Raw genomic sequence first — 15,843 nt, 5'->3', positions numbered from 1 at the left:
AGAGTGGGATGGCATGAGATTTCATCACACTACTCAGAATGACATGCAATTTAAAGCTTATGAATTGTTTACTTCTGGAATTTTCCAATTAGTATTTTCAGACTATGACTGTAGATATAAGTGGACTACTATAGCGTAAGATAGTATAAGAGAGGTCTGTAACAGAGTGGGTTAGAGGAGGAGAGACACAACAAAATTGGCTAGGTTGGCATCATCAGGCAAGGCTGATCACAGCAGGTCAAATTTAAGCTGACATTTGCAATGATAAATAAGATCGAAGGAGAAGAGTAGAAAAACACAGAGTGAATCAAGATAATGGATTTGAAGAATTCCTAACTAGTTTATTATGGCTCAACTACAAGTATATGCCGGGAAGAGTATGAAATGAAGCTGGAAAGAGGGGCAAGAATCACAGCAGGAAGGGTCTTGCGAGGAAAACCAGAATTTGAACTTTGTCCTGAAAGCCATGGGAAGCTACTGAAAATTTTTAAGTGATGAACAAGTATAACTTTAAATATATAATAAGCAGAGTTATAGGAGGCAATCGATCTGCTATTAAGAAAATCCATAAAACTATCATGACAGTATTTCTAATACTAAAGAAAAAAAATTTCATTTTAATCCTGGAAAGAATTTAAATTACAGAGTGGGTTCTCATACAAACAACAAAATCTCATTTTAAAATCTTCTCTATGCCTCAATTTCCTCAACTATAAAATGGGGGTATTAACAACACTTATTGTCATATGGTTGTTGTGAAGAATAAATAAGTGAATATACTTAAGTGGCTAATAATACTACCCGTCATGGCTTTTGTGTGTGTGTATGTGCTTTTATTTTATTGTATTTTTTTGAGGAAGATTAGCCCTGAGCTAACATCTGCCACCAATCCTCCTCTTTTTTCTGAGGAACACTGGCCCTGAGCTAACATCCGTGTCCATCTTCCCCTACTTTATATGTGGGATGCCTACCACAGCATGGCTTGACAAGCGGTGCTATGTCCACACCCAGGATGCAAACCGGGGAACCCGGGGCTGCGGAAGCGGAACGTGCGCACTTAACCGCTATGCCACTGGGCCAGCCCCCCTGGCATGTTTTAAGTGTTCCATGATGTTAGCTATTAATACTTTTATTAGTAGTATCCTGGAAAAATTAAAGGTACAAGTAATAAGGTCTATATTCCCAAACATGGAAAATATATAAAAATAAAGAGTAAGTTAAATAGGCTTACAGTGGACAGAAATAAGCTCACTCAAGTATACATTTTAGTAAAAACCAAAAAGTCAAAGCAATTCTTAATTTGCAGCTATATATAATTCTTGGAAAGGGATAAATTCATTATCTTGGGTGGGTAAAAACTGTCTTGAAGGGAACTCAAAAACGTTTTGCACTTCCAGTTTGTTGTAATTTTTGGAAGCCCCTACAATGCTGAGTGTGATTTTTTATATATGATCATCTATGAGATGTTTTTCTGGAGACTAGTTAGGGAAGAAAGAACATGTTACACAGGCTTTCTCATTTAATCCCAACAACTCTAATGCAGGTAACTTTAGGATCCTTAATTTTGAATGAGTAAATAAAAAAATCAGTTAAATAATTTGTCACAGACAAGACAGTTAATAAGTGGTTTGACTTCAAAATCCATACTGTTAACCACTACAAAATCTCCAGCAATTATAAGAAAACAAAAAGACATAAAGTTTTGACCACAGAGTCATTTAGGATTCTAAAATCCTCTTGTTCCTATTAATAATTAAATTTTTTGATCCTTTTTATTCTGATTGGGGTGTATCATATTTATTTTTGCAGCCTCCTTAACTTTCATTAGCTTGAGACATTCAACCAGAAAAGCTAATTTTAAAGCCTGCTTTTTTAATATAGTTATTAAAATGTCTTTGGTTTGTTGTAATTGTGCAGTTAGCAAGAAAAAATAAATTTCTCCTTTAAAAGAAAAACCTGGCATTATCTCACATGTAACTAAAGCCATTAACACTAACAATAAATGTATATGAATTTTTTAAGGTTTAAATTCCATCCAACCACATTTCAAAGAAGGCATCCAGACTCATTCCTTCTGTATAAGGATAAACACATTTAGGCTGAGTCTGAATTCATTTTATCCTTCCTAACCAGTTGTGACCTAATGATAAAAGAATGTATGCAAATTGATACATATGTGAATATACTAATGATCTCTGAATTTAAAAATTTTGAACACTCAAATTACATACATTAAAAATCACTTGTAGAAACAACAGTAGATGAGCGAATTATTGTATTGATTTCATTTCTTCAAAAACAAATATTTGAGTGATGGTTATACACCAGGAATTATCCAAGCACAGAGGAAACAGCAACTTTACAAGACAGGTGAGAATTTTTCTCTCATAGAGCTTCCATTCTGGTAGAGAATGTGAATAACAACAAAGACGTATAATTTTTCGCAAAAATTAGTGATTTTGAAGATATATAAAGCAGCATAAGAGTATAGTAATTAGAATAGGAATATTATTTTTAGATAGAAATTTGGCCAAAGGAGCTTTATCTAAGAAAATAACAAAGACCTGAATGAAGTGAGAGGTTTATATAGTATTTAAAATTCATAATGGTAACACTGAATTGTCAAAAAAATTAAAATGATATACTACATGTTATCACAGTGTTTTTTTTTAGTGGAAACTTACAGTCCAATCCCTTAATTTTATAGGTATATGATCTGCTCTAAACAAGCATTATAGTAGAATGGTGACTGAAATCCGCCAATAAGTGTCATTCTGTTTGAGAAGGAGGAAACTTAGGTGATACCTTTTGAAAACAGTTCTAGGAAATGGCTAAAATTTGAAAGCTGCAACACTTAAAGAAGGTTAAATTCACTGTGAGATATTAATATTAAACAGTTCCTCCAAAGACAGGGGGAAAGGCATTATTATAAAGAATATTAAGTATACTACAGACGTAGTCATCTCAGAATATTAACATGAAGGCAGATTACAAACTTTGTCAGACCTCAAAGTTTCAAGTTGAGTGAAGAATCTTTGAAACAAGTTTAATAAACTTCAGCCTCAGAAGTCTATCTACTACAGAATATTACAGTGTTTGAGTATTTATTTAATGTTTCCTCATCTAAATATGACATTTACAAAAGTATAATTTTCATAACTACATTTAAAAAGCAGGCTTTAATTATATCAAATAGATTACATAATAATATAATTTATTAAAAGAAGAGTTTGCGAGAATTTGGTTTTTGGGAAAACATTTTACTCACAAGAGAGTTAACAGTAATTGAAGAGTTGGTCTGAAGAGATTTGATGTATAAAAATATTTGACTAAGTTGAGTTCTCCCCCTAGTGGAACTTGAAAATGACCTAAGATATTTCCATGACTAAGAATAACCTAAAATGTATCATTCTTATAATTGAAAAATGAGTTTCAAGTTTTAACAACAGATCTATTTATGGATCTTAATCTGCATGTAATAAATAAATAAAAGAGTGAAAGTTAAATCATTAAGACTTTTACTGAAAACACATTTGCTAAACATACTAATCACAAACTAGCCAAGGAGAACTCAGTGAGCAGAAATAAATAAAAAGCAGAGGACTAGAGGGTATAGAAAAATATAATTTATGGAAACATAGTAGCATGTAGAAGGGTACTTGATTTTGAAAAAATGTGAGAATTTTGAAAAGAGAGTGTGTGAGTGTGTGTGTGTGGAGACGGTGGGGAGGTAATGGTGAGAGATGAAGCTAGAAATTCAGGTTTGAGCAATAGTGAAAAGACAAAACATTTTATGCTAAAGAGTTTTGATGTGATTTGGTACGTAAAAGGTAGTCAACAAAAGTTTTCATGTTTTAGAAAGATAACTCTAGTAGCTCTGTGGAAGAGCTGAGGTTAGAAAAAAAGAAACTGAATAGAAGTTACTTATGTTCAGTTAAGTGGAGGCAGATGAATTAAGGGAGTGGCAGGAGGAATAGAAAGGTTATGAAAGATTAAAAAAAAGTGTCTGAAATGATTAAAATGACCTTTGATTTAGTATTAGATTTACTCAGGACTTTTATCCTTTGAAGGCACTGAAGAGTTGAACAAAACACTTTAATCTATGAATTAAGAACCATCTGAAGGCAAATCTACAAAAGTAGATGAGCAGGTAAAATGTTAGTAGGGATGTTAACTAGCACAAGCACTTTGTAAAATAATACGGTATCATCTAATAAAGTAGAAAATTTGCACACTCTGTATATACAGCCTTGGTATATACGGTAGAGGGTAAGAAAAGCATAAGTGAAATTCCTACTAGGTTGAACAATTCGATAATAGATGATATCACTGATCAAGACTTGAGACACAAAAAAAGAAAAACATTTTGGATGGAATAGGAACACATCTGATATTAAACATGTTGAATCTGAAGTACCTGTACCTGCCCAGGTGGAGCTGTCTACTGTCCATTAAAACCACTGGTAATATTCATCAAAAACACCACCAACAAAAGACAAGTCACAGCGTGAGAGCAGGTATTTGTAAAACATGACATCAATATTGAAGGAACTACATATCCATTAAAAAAAGACAGACAACCCAACAGGAAAATATACAAAAAAGACTTTAACAGGCACCTTACGAAAGAGGAAATCCAAATGGCCAATCTTATTAGTAATGAGGTCAATGGAAATTAAAACCACAATGAAATATCACTGCATACTCACCAGACTGGCAAAAATTAAAATATCTGACACCAAGTGTTAGGGAGGATGTGGAACAACAAGAATTTTCATATGCTGCTGTTGGGAGTTTAAACTAGTACAAGCACTTTGGAAAATACAGTTGAAGATTTGCATGCTCTATGACCCAGCCATTCCACACCTTGGTGTACATGCTAGAGAGACTTGTGCACATGTGATCAGTATAGTGGACAAGATTGCTCACAGTCACAGAATTGTTCAAAACAGTCCCAGTGTGGAAATTCCCAAATGACCACTAATATTACAATGAATAAATACATTGTGATGTATTCATAAAATGGAACAAGTACAACAATAAAAATGGTAACTCTTACTAAAATAACATTGAACAAAGAAAGTAGAGACAAAAATAAAAATATTTAATATGACTACACAAAATTCATAAGCAGGGAAAACTAAACTGTATGGATCAGAGACACATAAAAAGATGACAGAACTATAAGGAAAAGCAAGGGAGTGATTACCATAAAATTCAGGATAAGGAAGTAGGGTGTGATTGGGTACACTTTTGGGGTACAGGTACTGTTCTCTATAGTGGCTATATGAGTAGCACTTTTTACACTTATTATAATCTAGCTTTGTTTATGAACTTCTCTGTATATTGTGTCAATAATTTTTTTAAAAGGTTTAAAAATTATTGGCTAGGGGAAACATGCTAGGGCTGGAGATAAATTAGGATTCATTGCTATAAAGATGGCTCCTGGAGTCATGTAAGTGAGACTCTTCATTTCAGTACAGTTTTTAAAAAGCCAAAAATTCTCCGAGGAATACAAACATGAAGAACTGATAAAGACTGAAAACAACAGTTAAACAAGAAAGAAGAGAGTCAAAAGTGAGTGATGTAACGAAAGCCAAGGGAGGGGAAAATGCAATGAGGATGAAGTGGTCAACAATGACAAATGAGATAAGCTCAAGCAGGATAAATATTGACAAAACACCAGTGAATTCGGCAACTAGGATTCCAATGACACTTAAGAGCCATTTGATACTAACATACTCCTATTGATAGTAAAAATTGCATGCATTTTCTCTCCTATTTTTCAAAAATGACATATGTTACATTTCATTTTAAACCATGCAACATACCAAGTTCTTCATTTTAGTAAGTATTTCAGAATCAACAAAAAGAGTGATTTAAGTCTTGCTATTTTGTGACTAAGATGTATAGAAATGTGGCAAGGTTTTATCATTTTCTTGATGTTAGAAAAGTACACATTAAATCCAGAATTGCATATGATAGCATGATTTAAATAGCTGATTATAAATATATTTTGCAGTCAGTTTGTATCTGAACTTTTTCTGAATATGTGGTATTTTATGGGTAATATTATCAATAGAACACAAAGGATTTTTTTATAAACCTATGGAAATCATAATGTATTCTTATTACTTTTGATCCAGATCAAAAGATGAGGCTATAATATAATATGTGAGTTTTAGAAATTAACTGAATTTTGAATTGAAATTTAAGGACAAAAAGATATTTCAGGTGGGAAGAAAAGTCTAGATGTTGCATCAAAAACTGTATTATAGCTTGGAATAGAATATAATCAAAAACTTTGAAAGAAATAAGATTTTAAATATAATACTTTGCCCATATTAGAAATGTACTACTTGGTATTGTACAGTAAGAAGTAGGACATAAGAAGTGACAAAACATTTATTTTTAAAGCTTTGAAAATTCTTTTGAAAATATGGAAATATGATAAATTGTCATTCAAAAATGGACTTTGAGTACAGGCAACAAAAGAAAAAAATCAGTAAGTTGGGCTTCAACAAAAATAAAAACTTTTGTGCATCAAAGGACAACAGCAACCAAACAAAAAGGGAACCGGTGGAATGGGAGAAAATATTTGTAAACCATATATCTGATAAGAGAGTGACCTTGAGAATATATAAGGAACTTCCATAACTCAATAATAATTCGATTAAAAAATGGGCAAAGAACTTGAATAGAAATTTCTCTAAAGATATATAAATGATTTGCAAATAAGCACATAAAACGATGCTCAACATCACTAATCATTAGAGAAATGCAAATCAAAACTACAATGAGATGCCATTTCACACCCACTAGGATGGCTATTATAAAAAAAAAGAAAACAGAAAAGTAACAAGTGTTGGTGAGGATGGGAGAAATTGGAATCCTTGTGCATTGCTGGTGGGAATGTAAAATGGTGCAGCTGCTGTGGAAAAGAGCATAGCAATTCCTCAAAAAACTAAACATAGAATTATCACATGATCCAGCAATTCCAATTCTGGGTACATACCCCAAAGAAATGAAAGCAGGAACTCAAACAGATATTTGTACAGCATGTTCACAGTAGCATTATACACAATATCCAAAAGGTGGTAGCAACCCAAGCATTCATCAACAGATGAATGGGATAAGCAAAATGTGGTATACACATACAATGGAATATTATTCGGCCTTAAAAAGGAAGACGATTCTGACACATGTTACAACATGGATGAAACTTGATGACATTACCCTAAGTGAAATAAGCTAGTCACAAAAAGACACTGTATGATTTCACTTATAGGAACTACCTAGAGTAGTCAAATTCAGAGACAGAATAGAATGGTGGTTTCCAGAGGCTGGGGGAAGGGGGGAAGGAGGAGCTGTTTTTGCTGGGTACAGAGTTTCAGTTTTGCAAGATGACTAGAGTTCTGGAGATTGGTTGCACAACAATGTGAATATACTTAATGTCACAGAACTGTACACTTTAAAATCGTAAATTTTATGCTATGTGTATTTTACCACAACAAAAAAAACGGACTCGGAAATTAATAGGTGTTGAAAATAGAATCACAGTCATTAGGATGAAGCTCTAAGTCATTGTCCAGGTGCAGAGGGAAGGGACACAACTGCACTACTTTTATGTGTACTTTATTATCACCATGTGGTACCTGGATTTCCAGCTCAGCAATGTGCTGCTGTAGCTCAGCCACAGCAGCTATGCTATCTGCTTCCCGGAGTCTCACAGCCATCACTTCTTCCTTGTTCTAGGGTGGCAAACAAAAGAAACCAATAATAAACCACATAAATATAAAATTAAATAAATAAATAAAATATATACATATAAAAAATTTTTAAAACATATAAATCAAACCAGTAATAAAACATAAACACTTGTGACCTGTCTCAACTTTAGAAAATATCAAATAGACCCATGATTAAATGAGAAAAAAGCTATTATTTCCTGAACTTGATATGAAGTGAATAAATATATAGAATAGCATTACATCTTAAAATATTAAGAAACACCCCTCATGTAAATATTGCTCAAAATTTTTAAATTAAAAATTAACTTAATGAATAAAAATTATTAAAATTACTGGTCACTATGAAAGCTGTTAATTTTTTATGCAAGAACAATTATTGAGAATTTTCAAACACAAATAACTAGGACAATAGATTAACAGAAAATATGGATACTAAGAGTGAGCTAGATAATATTAAAAAATTATATTCTTTCTGAGGCAATAAATGTTAATGAATATTTACATTACACTACAGAGAAGAATAATAGAAATGAATTACATCACAATTCTGCATAACATTCATCTCACCTCAAACATTCATACTACCTCAAAATTTCACAAAGGGAAAACTCTAAAACCATATTCTAGAGTATCCATGCTAAATAATACTGATCCAGAAATAACAAAATACGAAGAAAAGGTGGTAGAGAAAAACGGGGTATGCAAAATTATTTTGCTCCTCCATTAACTTCAGTTGAAATTTACCAATTACTTAGTATCAAAAATGTGCAGCATGATGATCACAGGAGAAATTTAGCACCTGACAGTACTATAATATCAAAATTTTAAAAAATGTTAAATTTAGTAAAAGTGTAATCACTAAACTTTTAAATAAAAATTTATATTTATTCTTGTATTTCAGATATGATGTTGGTACTTCACTTCAAATACTGCTTTAAATATTTTTCCAATTTGCATATGGCCAGGACATGAAGTCTCTATACCCAGTGCTGTGCTGGTAAATGCTTAACAACCAGCTTTCAGGGAGGGGCATATATGCACGCGTGTGTACACACATATGTGTTCATGTATAAGTTTATTATATATTTTAATATAAACTGACACAGAGGACGTATAGTACACAACATACAGATAATAAAGATATACAATACAGCCACGCGCTGCATAACAACGTTTCGATCAATAATGGACTGCTTGTACCATGGTGGTTCCATTAGATTAGTACTGTATAGTCTACATGTGTAGCAGGCTATAGGATCAAGGTTTGTGTAAGTACACTCTTATCATGTACACACAACAATGAAATCACCTAACGACACTTTTCTCAGAATGTATCCTCACCGTTAAGCAATGTGTGATTGTACTCATTATTGTAAATTCTATATAGTCAATATATTCTCACAGAATGCTTCCACTGATTTTTGCCAAACTCTTGTATCCATAAGCTACCTATGGTTGAAACTGAGGAATAAGTTAAGTTTTGATATGACTGTTGGTTAATTATTTTTGTTTATGTTAGAGAAATGAAAGCGAAATGCAGAAGACGTTAAAATTTTACCCATTTGTCAATGATGTGAGCAAATTTTTTACTAATTCTGATGACAGCAATCAAAGACTGGAGAAAATTTCCCTAATATTTTTGCGCTATTCATAATGCAAAGGCTGAAGATGCAACACACTGTTAAATTTTAATCTGCATTAACAGTCCAGAGCAGGAGTCAAAAACTTTTCTTTAAAGGGCCAGGAAGTAAACATTTTAGACTTGTGGGTCATACAGTCTATCACAACTACTCTGTCTGCCACTGGAGTGTGAAAGTGGCCACAGACAATACATAAATGAATGGGCAAGGCTATATTCCGATAAAACTTTATTTACAAAAACAGTCAGTCAGATTTGGGCTATGGGCTATAGTTTGCCACTTTCTGGTCTAGATAATCAACAAAACAATAAATCAAGCCCTGACTTGTAGTTTGCCAACTTATGTGGTGTAAATACTTCCACCATGGCTCATTTCAAGCTGCCAACATCACATTATTGAACACAGAGTTGGGAAGAAATGTGCAGTAGCACACTATTATAAAGTATTTCACAATAGGTACAAACCTCAAAAGCACAGACAATAGTAAAATGTAAAAATAATTAGGAAATGATGACGTTTGAGTATTTATTATCTTTGTTCTACCATAATTTGTTTCATTATGCTATATAATTCAATTGGTCATATGGCTATTTAACATCTGTGTCACAAAATTCCTGAAAATCTAACAATTTGTTATCGGTTCTAGCAAGCCTTTACTGGCTGGCTCCAGCACATCACTGTGTCTAAGTTTAATAAAACTCAAATCTCATCCTGTCACTCCTTTATTTTAAACACTTTAATGGCACTCCACAGGTCTTGAGATAATATCCCAGGTCCTTATACTGGTGTCCAAGATTTTACCTAACAGGCTTCCTATTCACTGCTCTAGCTTCATATCTTACCACTATTCCTCTCTAAACTCCCCTCCAGCCAGAATGAACTTCTTTTAGTAAAAACGACCAACCTGTTGTTCTTTCTCACTTCTGCTCTTCACACATGCTATTCCCTTTGCCTAGTGAACTCTCTGTTGCCTTTCCTTAATTAACTCCTTCACATCCTTAAGGTCTCAGCTTAATCATTCCTTAGTGAGCCTTCCTTGAACCATGACTCTAACACTAAACTCCCATTATAGTGTCCTACATACCTTTTCAATCAAGGCACTACCCATACTGCCTTGTAACTGTGTCTTTACCTGTCTATATCCTTTACTAAGAGAAAGTCCTTGAGGACAGTGATCTCTCCAACAGCCAGCACCAACTTGTAACCACATGAATGAGCCCCCTAAAAAGCCTTAACCTTTAGCTTCAGCTAAGCTTTCCAATGACTGCAGCCTCATGAGAGACTCTAAACCAGAACCACTTGGTTAAGCTGTTCCTGAATTTCTGATCCACAGACACTCTGGGATATTAGTACTTACTGCTGTTTTAAGCCACTATGTTTTATGGGTAATTTTTTAAATAGCAATAGAAAACTAATACATTTATACTGTACTAATTTTACTTAACATTGTATAAAAAATTATATCAATCATGTAAAAACCCAAATATTTGGGCATCAGTTTTCCCCTAATCTTTCCCCTCTCCAATTTAATCTCCAAGTCTTGTTGGTTCTCTACAAAAATAGATCTTGAATTGATATACTTGTCTTTATTACCACTGCCAATACCTGGGCCCAAGCTAATACCTCTGTCCTGTACTATTACCTGATGACCTCATATCACATCTCTCCCCAATCCCACCTCAAATCCGTCTCCACACACAGTGGCATGTGTGTTCTTTTAAAAAATAATTAATTGCTAGAAGCAATAGCCCCTAATAAATGCTAAAATTACTTGCTGAAACTTCAAGGATACTTGTGTGGCCTCAAACAGTTCCCCCAAAATATGTGTTCATTATCGCGGTGGTTTTAGCATATGTCCTCAAACTCTTTGATCCTCTTTCCTTCAGGAGGTGTGGCTTAATGCCCCTGCTTTGCCCTCAAACTGTGGTCTGGACTTCGTAGTTTGCTTGTAATGACTAGAGTAAAAGAGGAAAAAAGCTTTGCAGTGGAAAAAGCTGGCAGAGATCAACTCAATCAAATGACCAAGGTTACCAGCACCAACGCTAAGACATATCAATACAATACGCCCCCTGACACGGTGCGCTGAGAAGGACACTTCATCTCTGTATTCTTTCCTAAAATACACAACCTCAGTCTAATCGTGAGCAAACATCAGACAATCCCAAATTGAGAGGTATTCTACCAAATACCTGACCAGTATTCTTCAATAGTCAAAGTAATAAAGAAAAAAAATACTGAGAAACTGTCACAGATTAGAGGAGACTGGGACATGATGGGGAAATCCGAATAAAGTCGGCAGTTTAGTAATAACATTTGCCAACATTCATTTCTTAGTATTGATAAATGTACGATGGTTATGTAAGATGTTAACATTAGCAGGAGCTGATTAAAGGGTATATTGTGACTCTATCTTTGCCACTTTTCTGTAAACACAAAATTATTTCAAAATTCAAAGTTAAAAAAAAAATCTGAAGCAAATACGGCAAAACAGAAAAAAAAAATCCTATCATATCATCTTGCTTTCCTACTTAAAACTTCCCAGTGGCTTCCCATAGCACTTAAGAGTAAAACCCAAACTCATTACCACGGGCTATAAACATCTATATGGTGAGAAGTGGAGTCCCAGCCTACCTCCCTGGCTATATCTCATTCAGTTTTTCATTATATACAAGACTCGACAACCAAGTTCTTTTCTGCTTTGGGGTCTTGAACTCTGTGATGCTTTTCACGCAACGATCTTCCCCTGGCTCTCCATGTGACTGGTTCTTTCTTATTCCTGAGGTCTCGGCTCTGATACCACCTCCTAGCACTCAATCTTAATTCCCACTTCCCCTTAACTCCCAGTCTACAGTACATCATTAGTAATGATTCATCTATTTTTACTTATTGTCTCACTAAACATTGTGTCCATCTTCTTTACTACTGTATCCTCAGTTCCTACAAGAGTAAATGACAAACAGAAGACGCCCAAATATTTGACAAATACATAAGTAGACGCCATTGTTCTCTGAAGTTTCATAATCTCACCTCCTCCCATCCCTATTTGAGAATCACTGTCCTAGAATATGTAAATTATATATATTTATTTAAAATGAAAATATTTGGCTACACACTTTGTAAATAACACAGTGAAGAAAGAGGTACTATCAAGTCCTGCTGGTCAAAGTACAAAATGGTACAACCCTAAGGAGGGTTATCTGACCAAATCTATAAAAAGTACAAATGTATTTACCCACTGACCAAACAATCAATTTATAGGAGTTTATCCTATAGAAATGTGTAGCTATACCTCTATACATCTGAAATTATATACGTCCAAGGTTATTCACTAAACACTGCTTGTAGCAGCAAAACACTGCAAAACAGCACATATGCCCATCAACAAGCACCTAGTTGTACACTTAGGTATACTAAGGTACACGCATGCAATGGAAAACAATGTACCTTAGAAACTACAAGCACTGATACTGAAAGCTCTACAAAACATACTGACCAAAAAAGCAAAAAGCAGAACATATATTAAAGTATGCTAACTTTCAGGTAAGAAATTGAGGAAAAGAAAAATTATATAATTTTACTTGCTAGTATCTGCCTAAAGGAGACTCTAAAAGGATGTATCAGAAAATAACAAAAGCAGCCACCTAGGAAAAAGTAAAAGAAGGGGTATGTGGTAGGGTCAGGAAGGGATTGAGATAAAAGGGGATAGAGGTGTGGGCAATGCTTTCATTTATACTTTGTTAACAAAAAATCAAAGCATTATAAAAAATGTGTATGTATTAAGTTATTAAAATTTATATTAAACATAAGCAGATTTAATTTCTTCCTATCATTATTCCATAAATGTACAATATTATAATCACAGTAAAATATTTTGATTGACTTTCCTCACTTATTATTTATTATACAATTTTACAATTGTGTATAAGAAGTAATATACCTTTTCTCACGGATATACATATTTCTTCGTAGAACTAGAGAATATAAAATCTTTCCATAATCTTCAAAGTTAGATTTTCAAGGAAATCCCACAATCTCATTACTGGAATTCTAGGGGCCAGATGTGTTACAGAATTTCAGAGTTTTACATTTTAGAAAAGTAATAAGGTGCATAAACCATACATTAGTATTATCCAGCAAGATCTAAGGCAGCATCCATAATGAAACAGTATACTCAATGTTTACCACAATGAAGCAGTGATGAATAAAAACCTATACCAACTGAGATAAATAAAAATTACACATGGTTATATAACAATTCAAATTAAGTTTTACTTCCAAATGAGTTTGTGTGAAACTTATGAAAAAATGTTTGGGTTTCAGAGTGTTTTAGATTTTCATATTAGGGATCATAGACTTGTACTATTTCATCTTTAAATGGGAACATTCTAATTCACTTATAGAGGGAAAATAATGTTAATATTAAAAACAGTATCCTGACATTTTGCATAAATGAAGAATAAAATGAGCTTTAATAATTACTTATCAACAAATCATAAGCTATAATCATATAAGACTAAATGAAAATGAATCAGATTATATAACTGAAGGACTGGCTTCCTTGAAAAAGTTAGGTTTGTTTCTACACAACAAGATAAAACACATATGTATTTGTATATGTACTAGGTGTTAGGGTGACAATTAATACACTGGTCATTCTTGAAATCTGGAAAACATTACAAAAGATTGAATAAATCAATATAAAGCTCAAACACAGGGAGAGATGGAGTGAGCATCTGTAACATACTTCACGGAGGTACTAATGAACAATTAAAAATTAAATAAAATCTCATGTCTTTTCTTAAGATTATCAACCTGAGCCCACTACTTAGATAAAGTCAAAGAAAACAGTTATTTTCATCAGCAAACTCCCCAAATATTTATTTCCAAAGAACATTTTACTTTGATTAAAAGGCACTAAGGCATTTGAAGAGCAATATTAAATCCAGTAACAGCGCTATCAACACGTTTATGGAAAACTTACACCAATAATGAAAAAAGATTAAATTTAGTTCTTTATTAAAAATAAGTCAGCATAGACAATATATCATAAAAACTCAATCAGATATTAGTATGACAAGTCAAACTGATATCACTTTATGTCACAACATTTTATTTTTAAATTAGTTGTCATATCCTTCAAAAGGGACTACTCAAGTTAGTACAAATTTCAGTACTGCCTACAGATTTCTGTCAGTGTAAATTGTAACAGTCATGCATATTTATTAGGATGTAATTTCAACTCTGGATTTCAGTGACACTGATAAACCACTCAAGCTTCACTCTTGGTTTTTAATGACACCAGAACAAGTTGATGGAATTACAGCTTTATATGTGCCATTGAAAGTCTTATTTCTTATCATAGAATAACAAGGCTGGACTCTTTAAAAATTAAATGAAAGTATCATTCCTACTATTTCATCACGGAAAGATGGATGTCTAGTTTATTTTTAAAATTCCATAACTTGTCCTCGGTAATTCATTCTAATGCTCAGACCCCAGTCATCTCTTTGTTATTTCAAACACAAACACACACACCCCTCTCCTTCTATCCCACTTCCTGTCTCCTCTCGCTCTCACCACTGCTATACTATAAATTTATTTCAGGAAAAAAATGTACTTGCATTCAAATCCTTTTTCTTGCTTTATGAATCTAAATACTTCACAAAAAAATAGAAAAACAGATTAGCATAATAACGGGGAATGTGCACAATTTTCCCAACTTATTAGTACATGCACACATCTTTTGCTCTCTACTCTTATCCAGGAGACATATATTAATATTGACAGACCACTAATAAGGCATCAATTAAAGCAGAGTTGCCCTAACCTCCCTAAATTGCCTATCTTTTTGGCTGAGACATTAAAAGCTTTGGTTTTAACAGATGACAGGTCAAAAGAAAAACTGTAAAGAGCTACCCATTTCAACCACTTAGTTAACTTGTTTCCTGCACTAGCGTTTTACAAAGTGGTTGAAAATGAGGTTTCTTGCCTGAAATCTATCCCAAAGCAAGATGAGCTAACCTGGTCCAAAAGCAACCATTAAACCAAGTTCAGGAAAAGTGGGAAATAAGACTTTTTTGGTTTTAAAATAATATAATCAATGATGAGACAAAAACAAAAAAAGCATTATTATATTGACAAAAATAGAAACTAGTTAGTTGACATATTTACCTTGCATTCAATCTCTGCTTGTCTGCGCTTTGCTTCACTTAACTGAGTAAGCAGTCCTTTGTTCTGTGCAGAAAGGTACTGCACCTTCTCCTGCAGACTGATCACCTCTTGTTCTGCTCTTCGAAGATGGTTACTATTGATCTGGTTCTAATAATTAAAAATATAAATACTCAGACTTTAGATAAAGGGCCTGAAAAAACCCACAAACTTCTACCTACCCATTTTATGCCTTGACAACATTATAAAAAATGTTATTAGTCATATGCCAATTTTATTTAACA

The 15,843-nt window shown here is 33.4% G+C and overlaps 1 protein-coding gene across 12 annotated transcripts in view; it reads right to left on the bottom strand.

Moving 5' to 3' along the window:
- Positions 1-15,843, bottom strand: part of EVI5 (ecotropic viral integration site 5) — a 223,019-nt gene that overhangs the window by 60,710 nt on the left and 146,466 nt on the right. For all 12 annotated transcript variants that reach the window (XM_070268726.1, XM_023641642.2, XM_070268727.1 and 9 more), the window contains 2 exons: positions 15,563-15,709; positions 7,656-7,751 (listed from right to left, as the gene is read on the bottom strand). In XM_070268726.1, the coding sequence (XP_070124827.1) occupies positions 7,656-7,751; positions 15,563-15,709 (243 nt within the window). The remainder of the gene's footprint in view (positions 1-7,655; positions 7,752-15,562; positions 15,710-15,843) is intronic.

Source organism: Equus caballus, chromosome 5 (assembly GCF_041296265.1).
Source record: "Equus caballus isolate H_3958 breed thoroughbred chromosome 5, TB-T2T, whole genome shotgun sequence".
Taxonomy (NCBI): domain Eukaryota; kingdom Metazoa; phylum Chordata; class Mammalia; order Perissodactyla; family Equidae; genus Equus; species Equus caballus.
The sequence above is the reverse complement of the archived record's forward strand: the minus strand, read 5'-3'. Positions and strand labels throughout refer to the sequence as shown.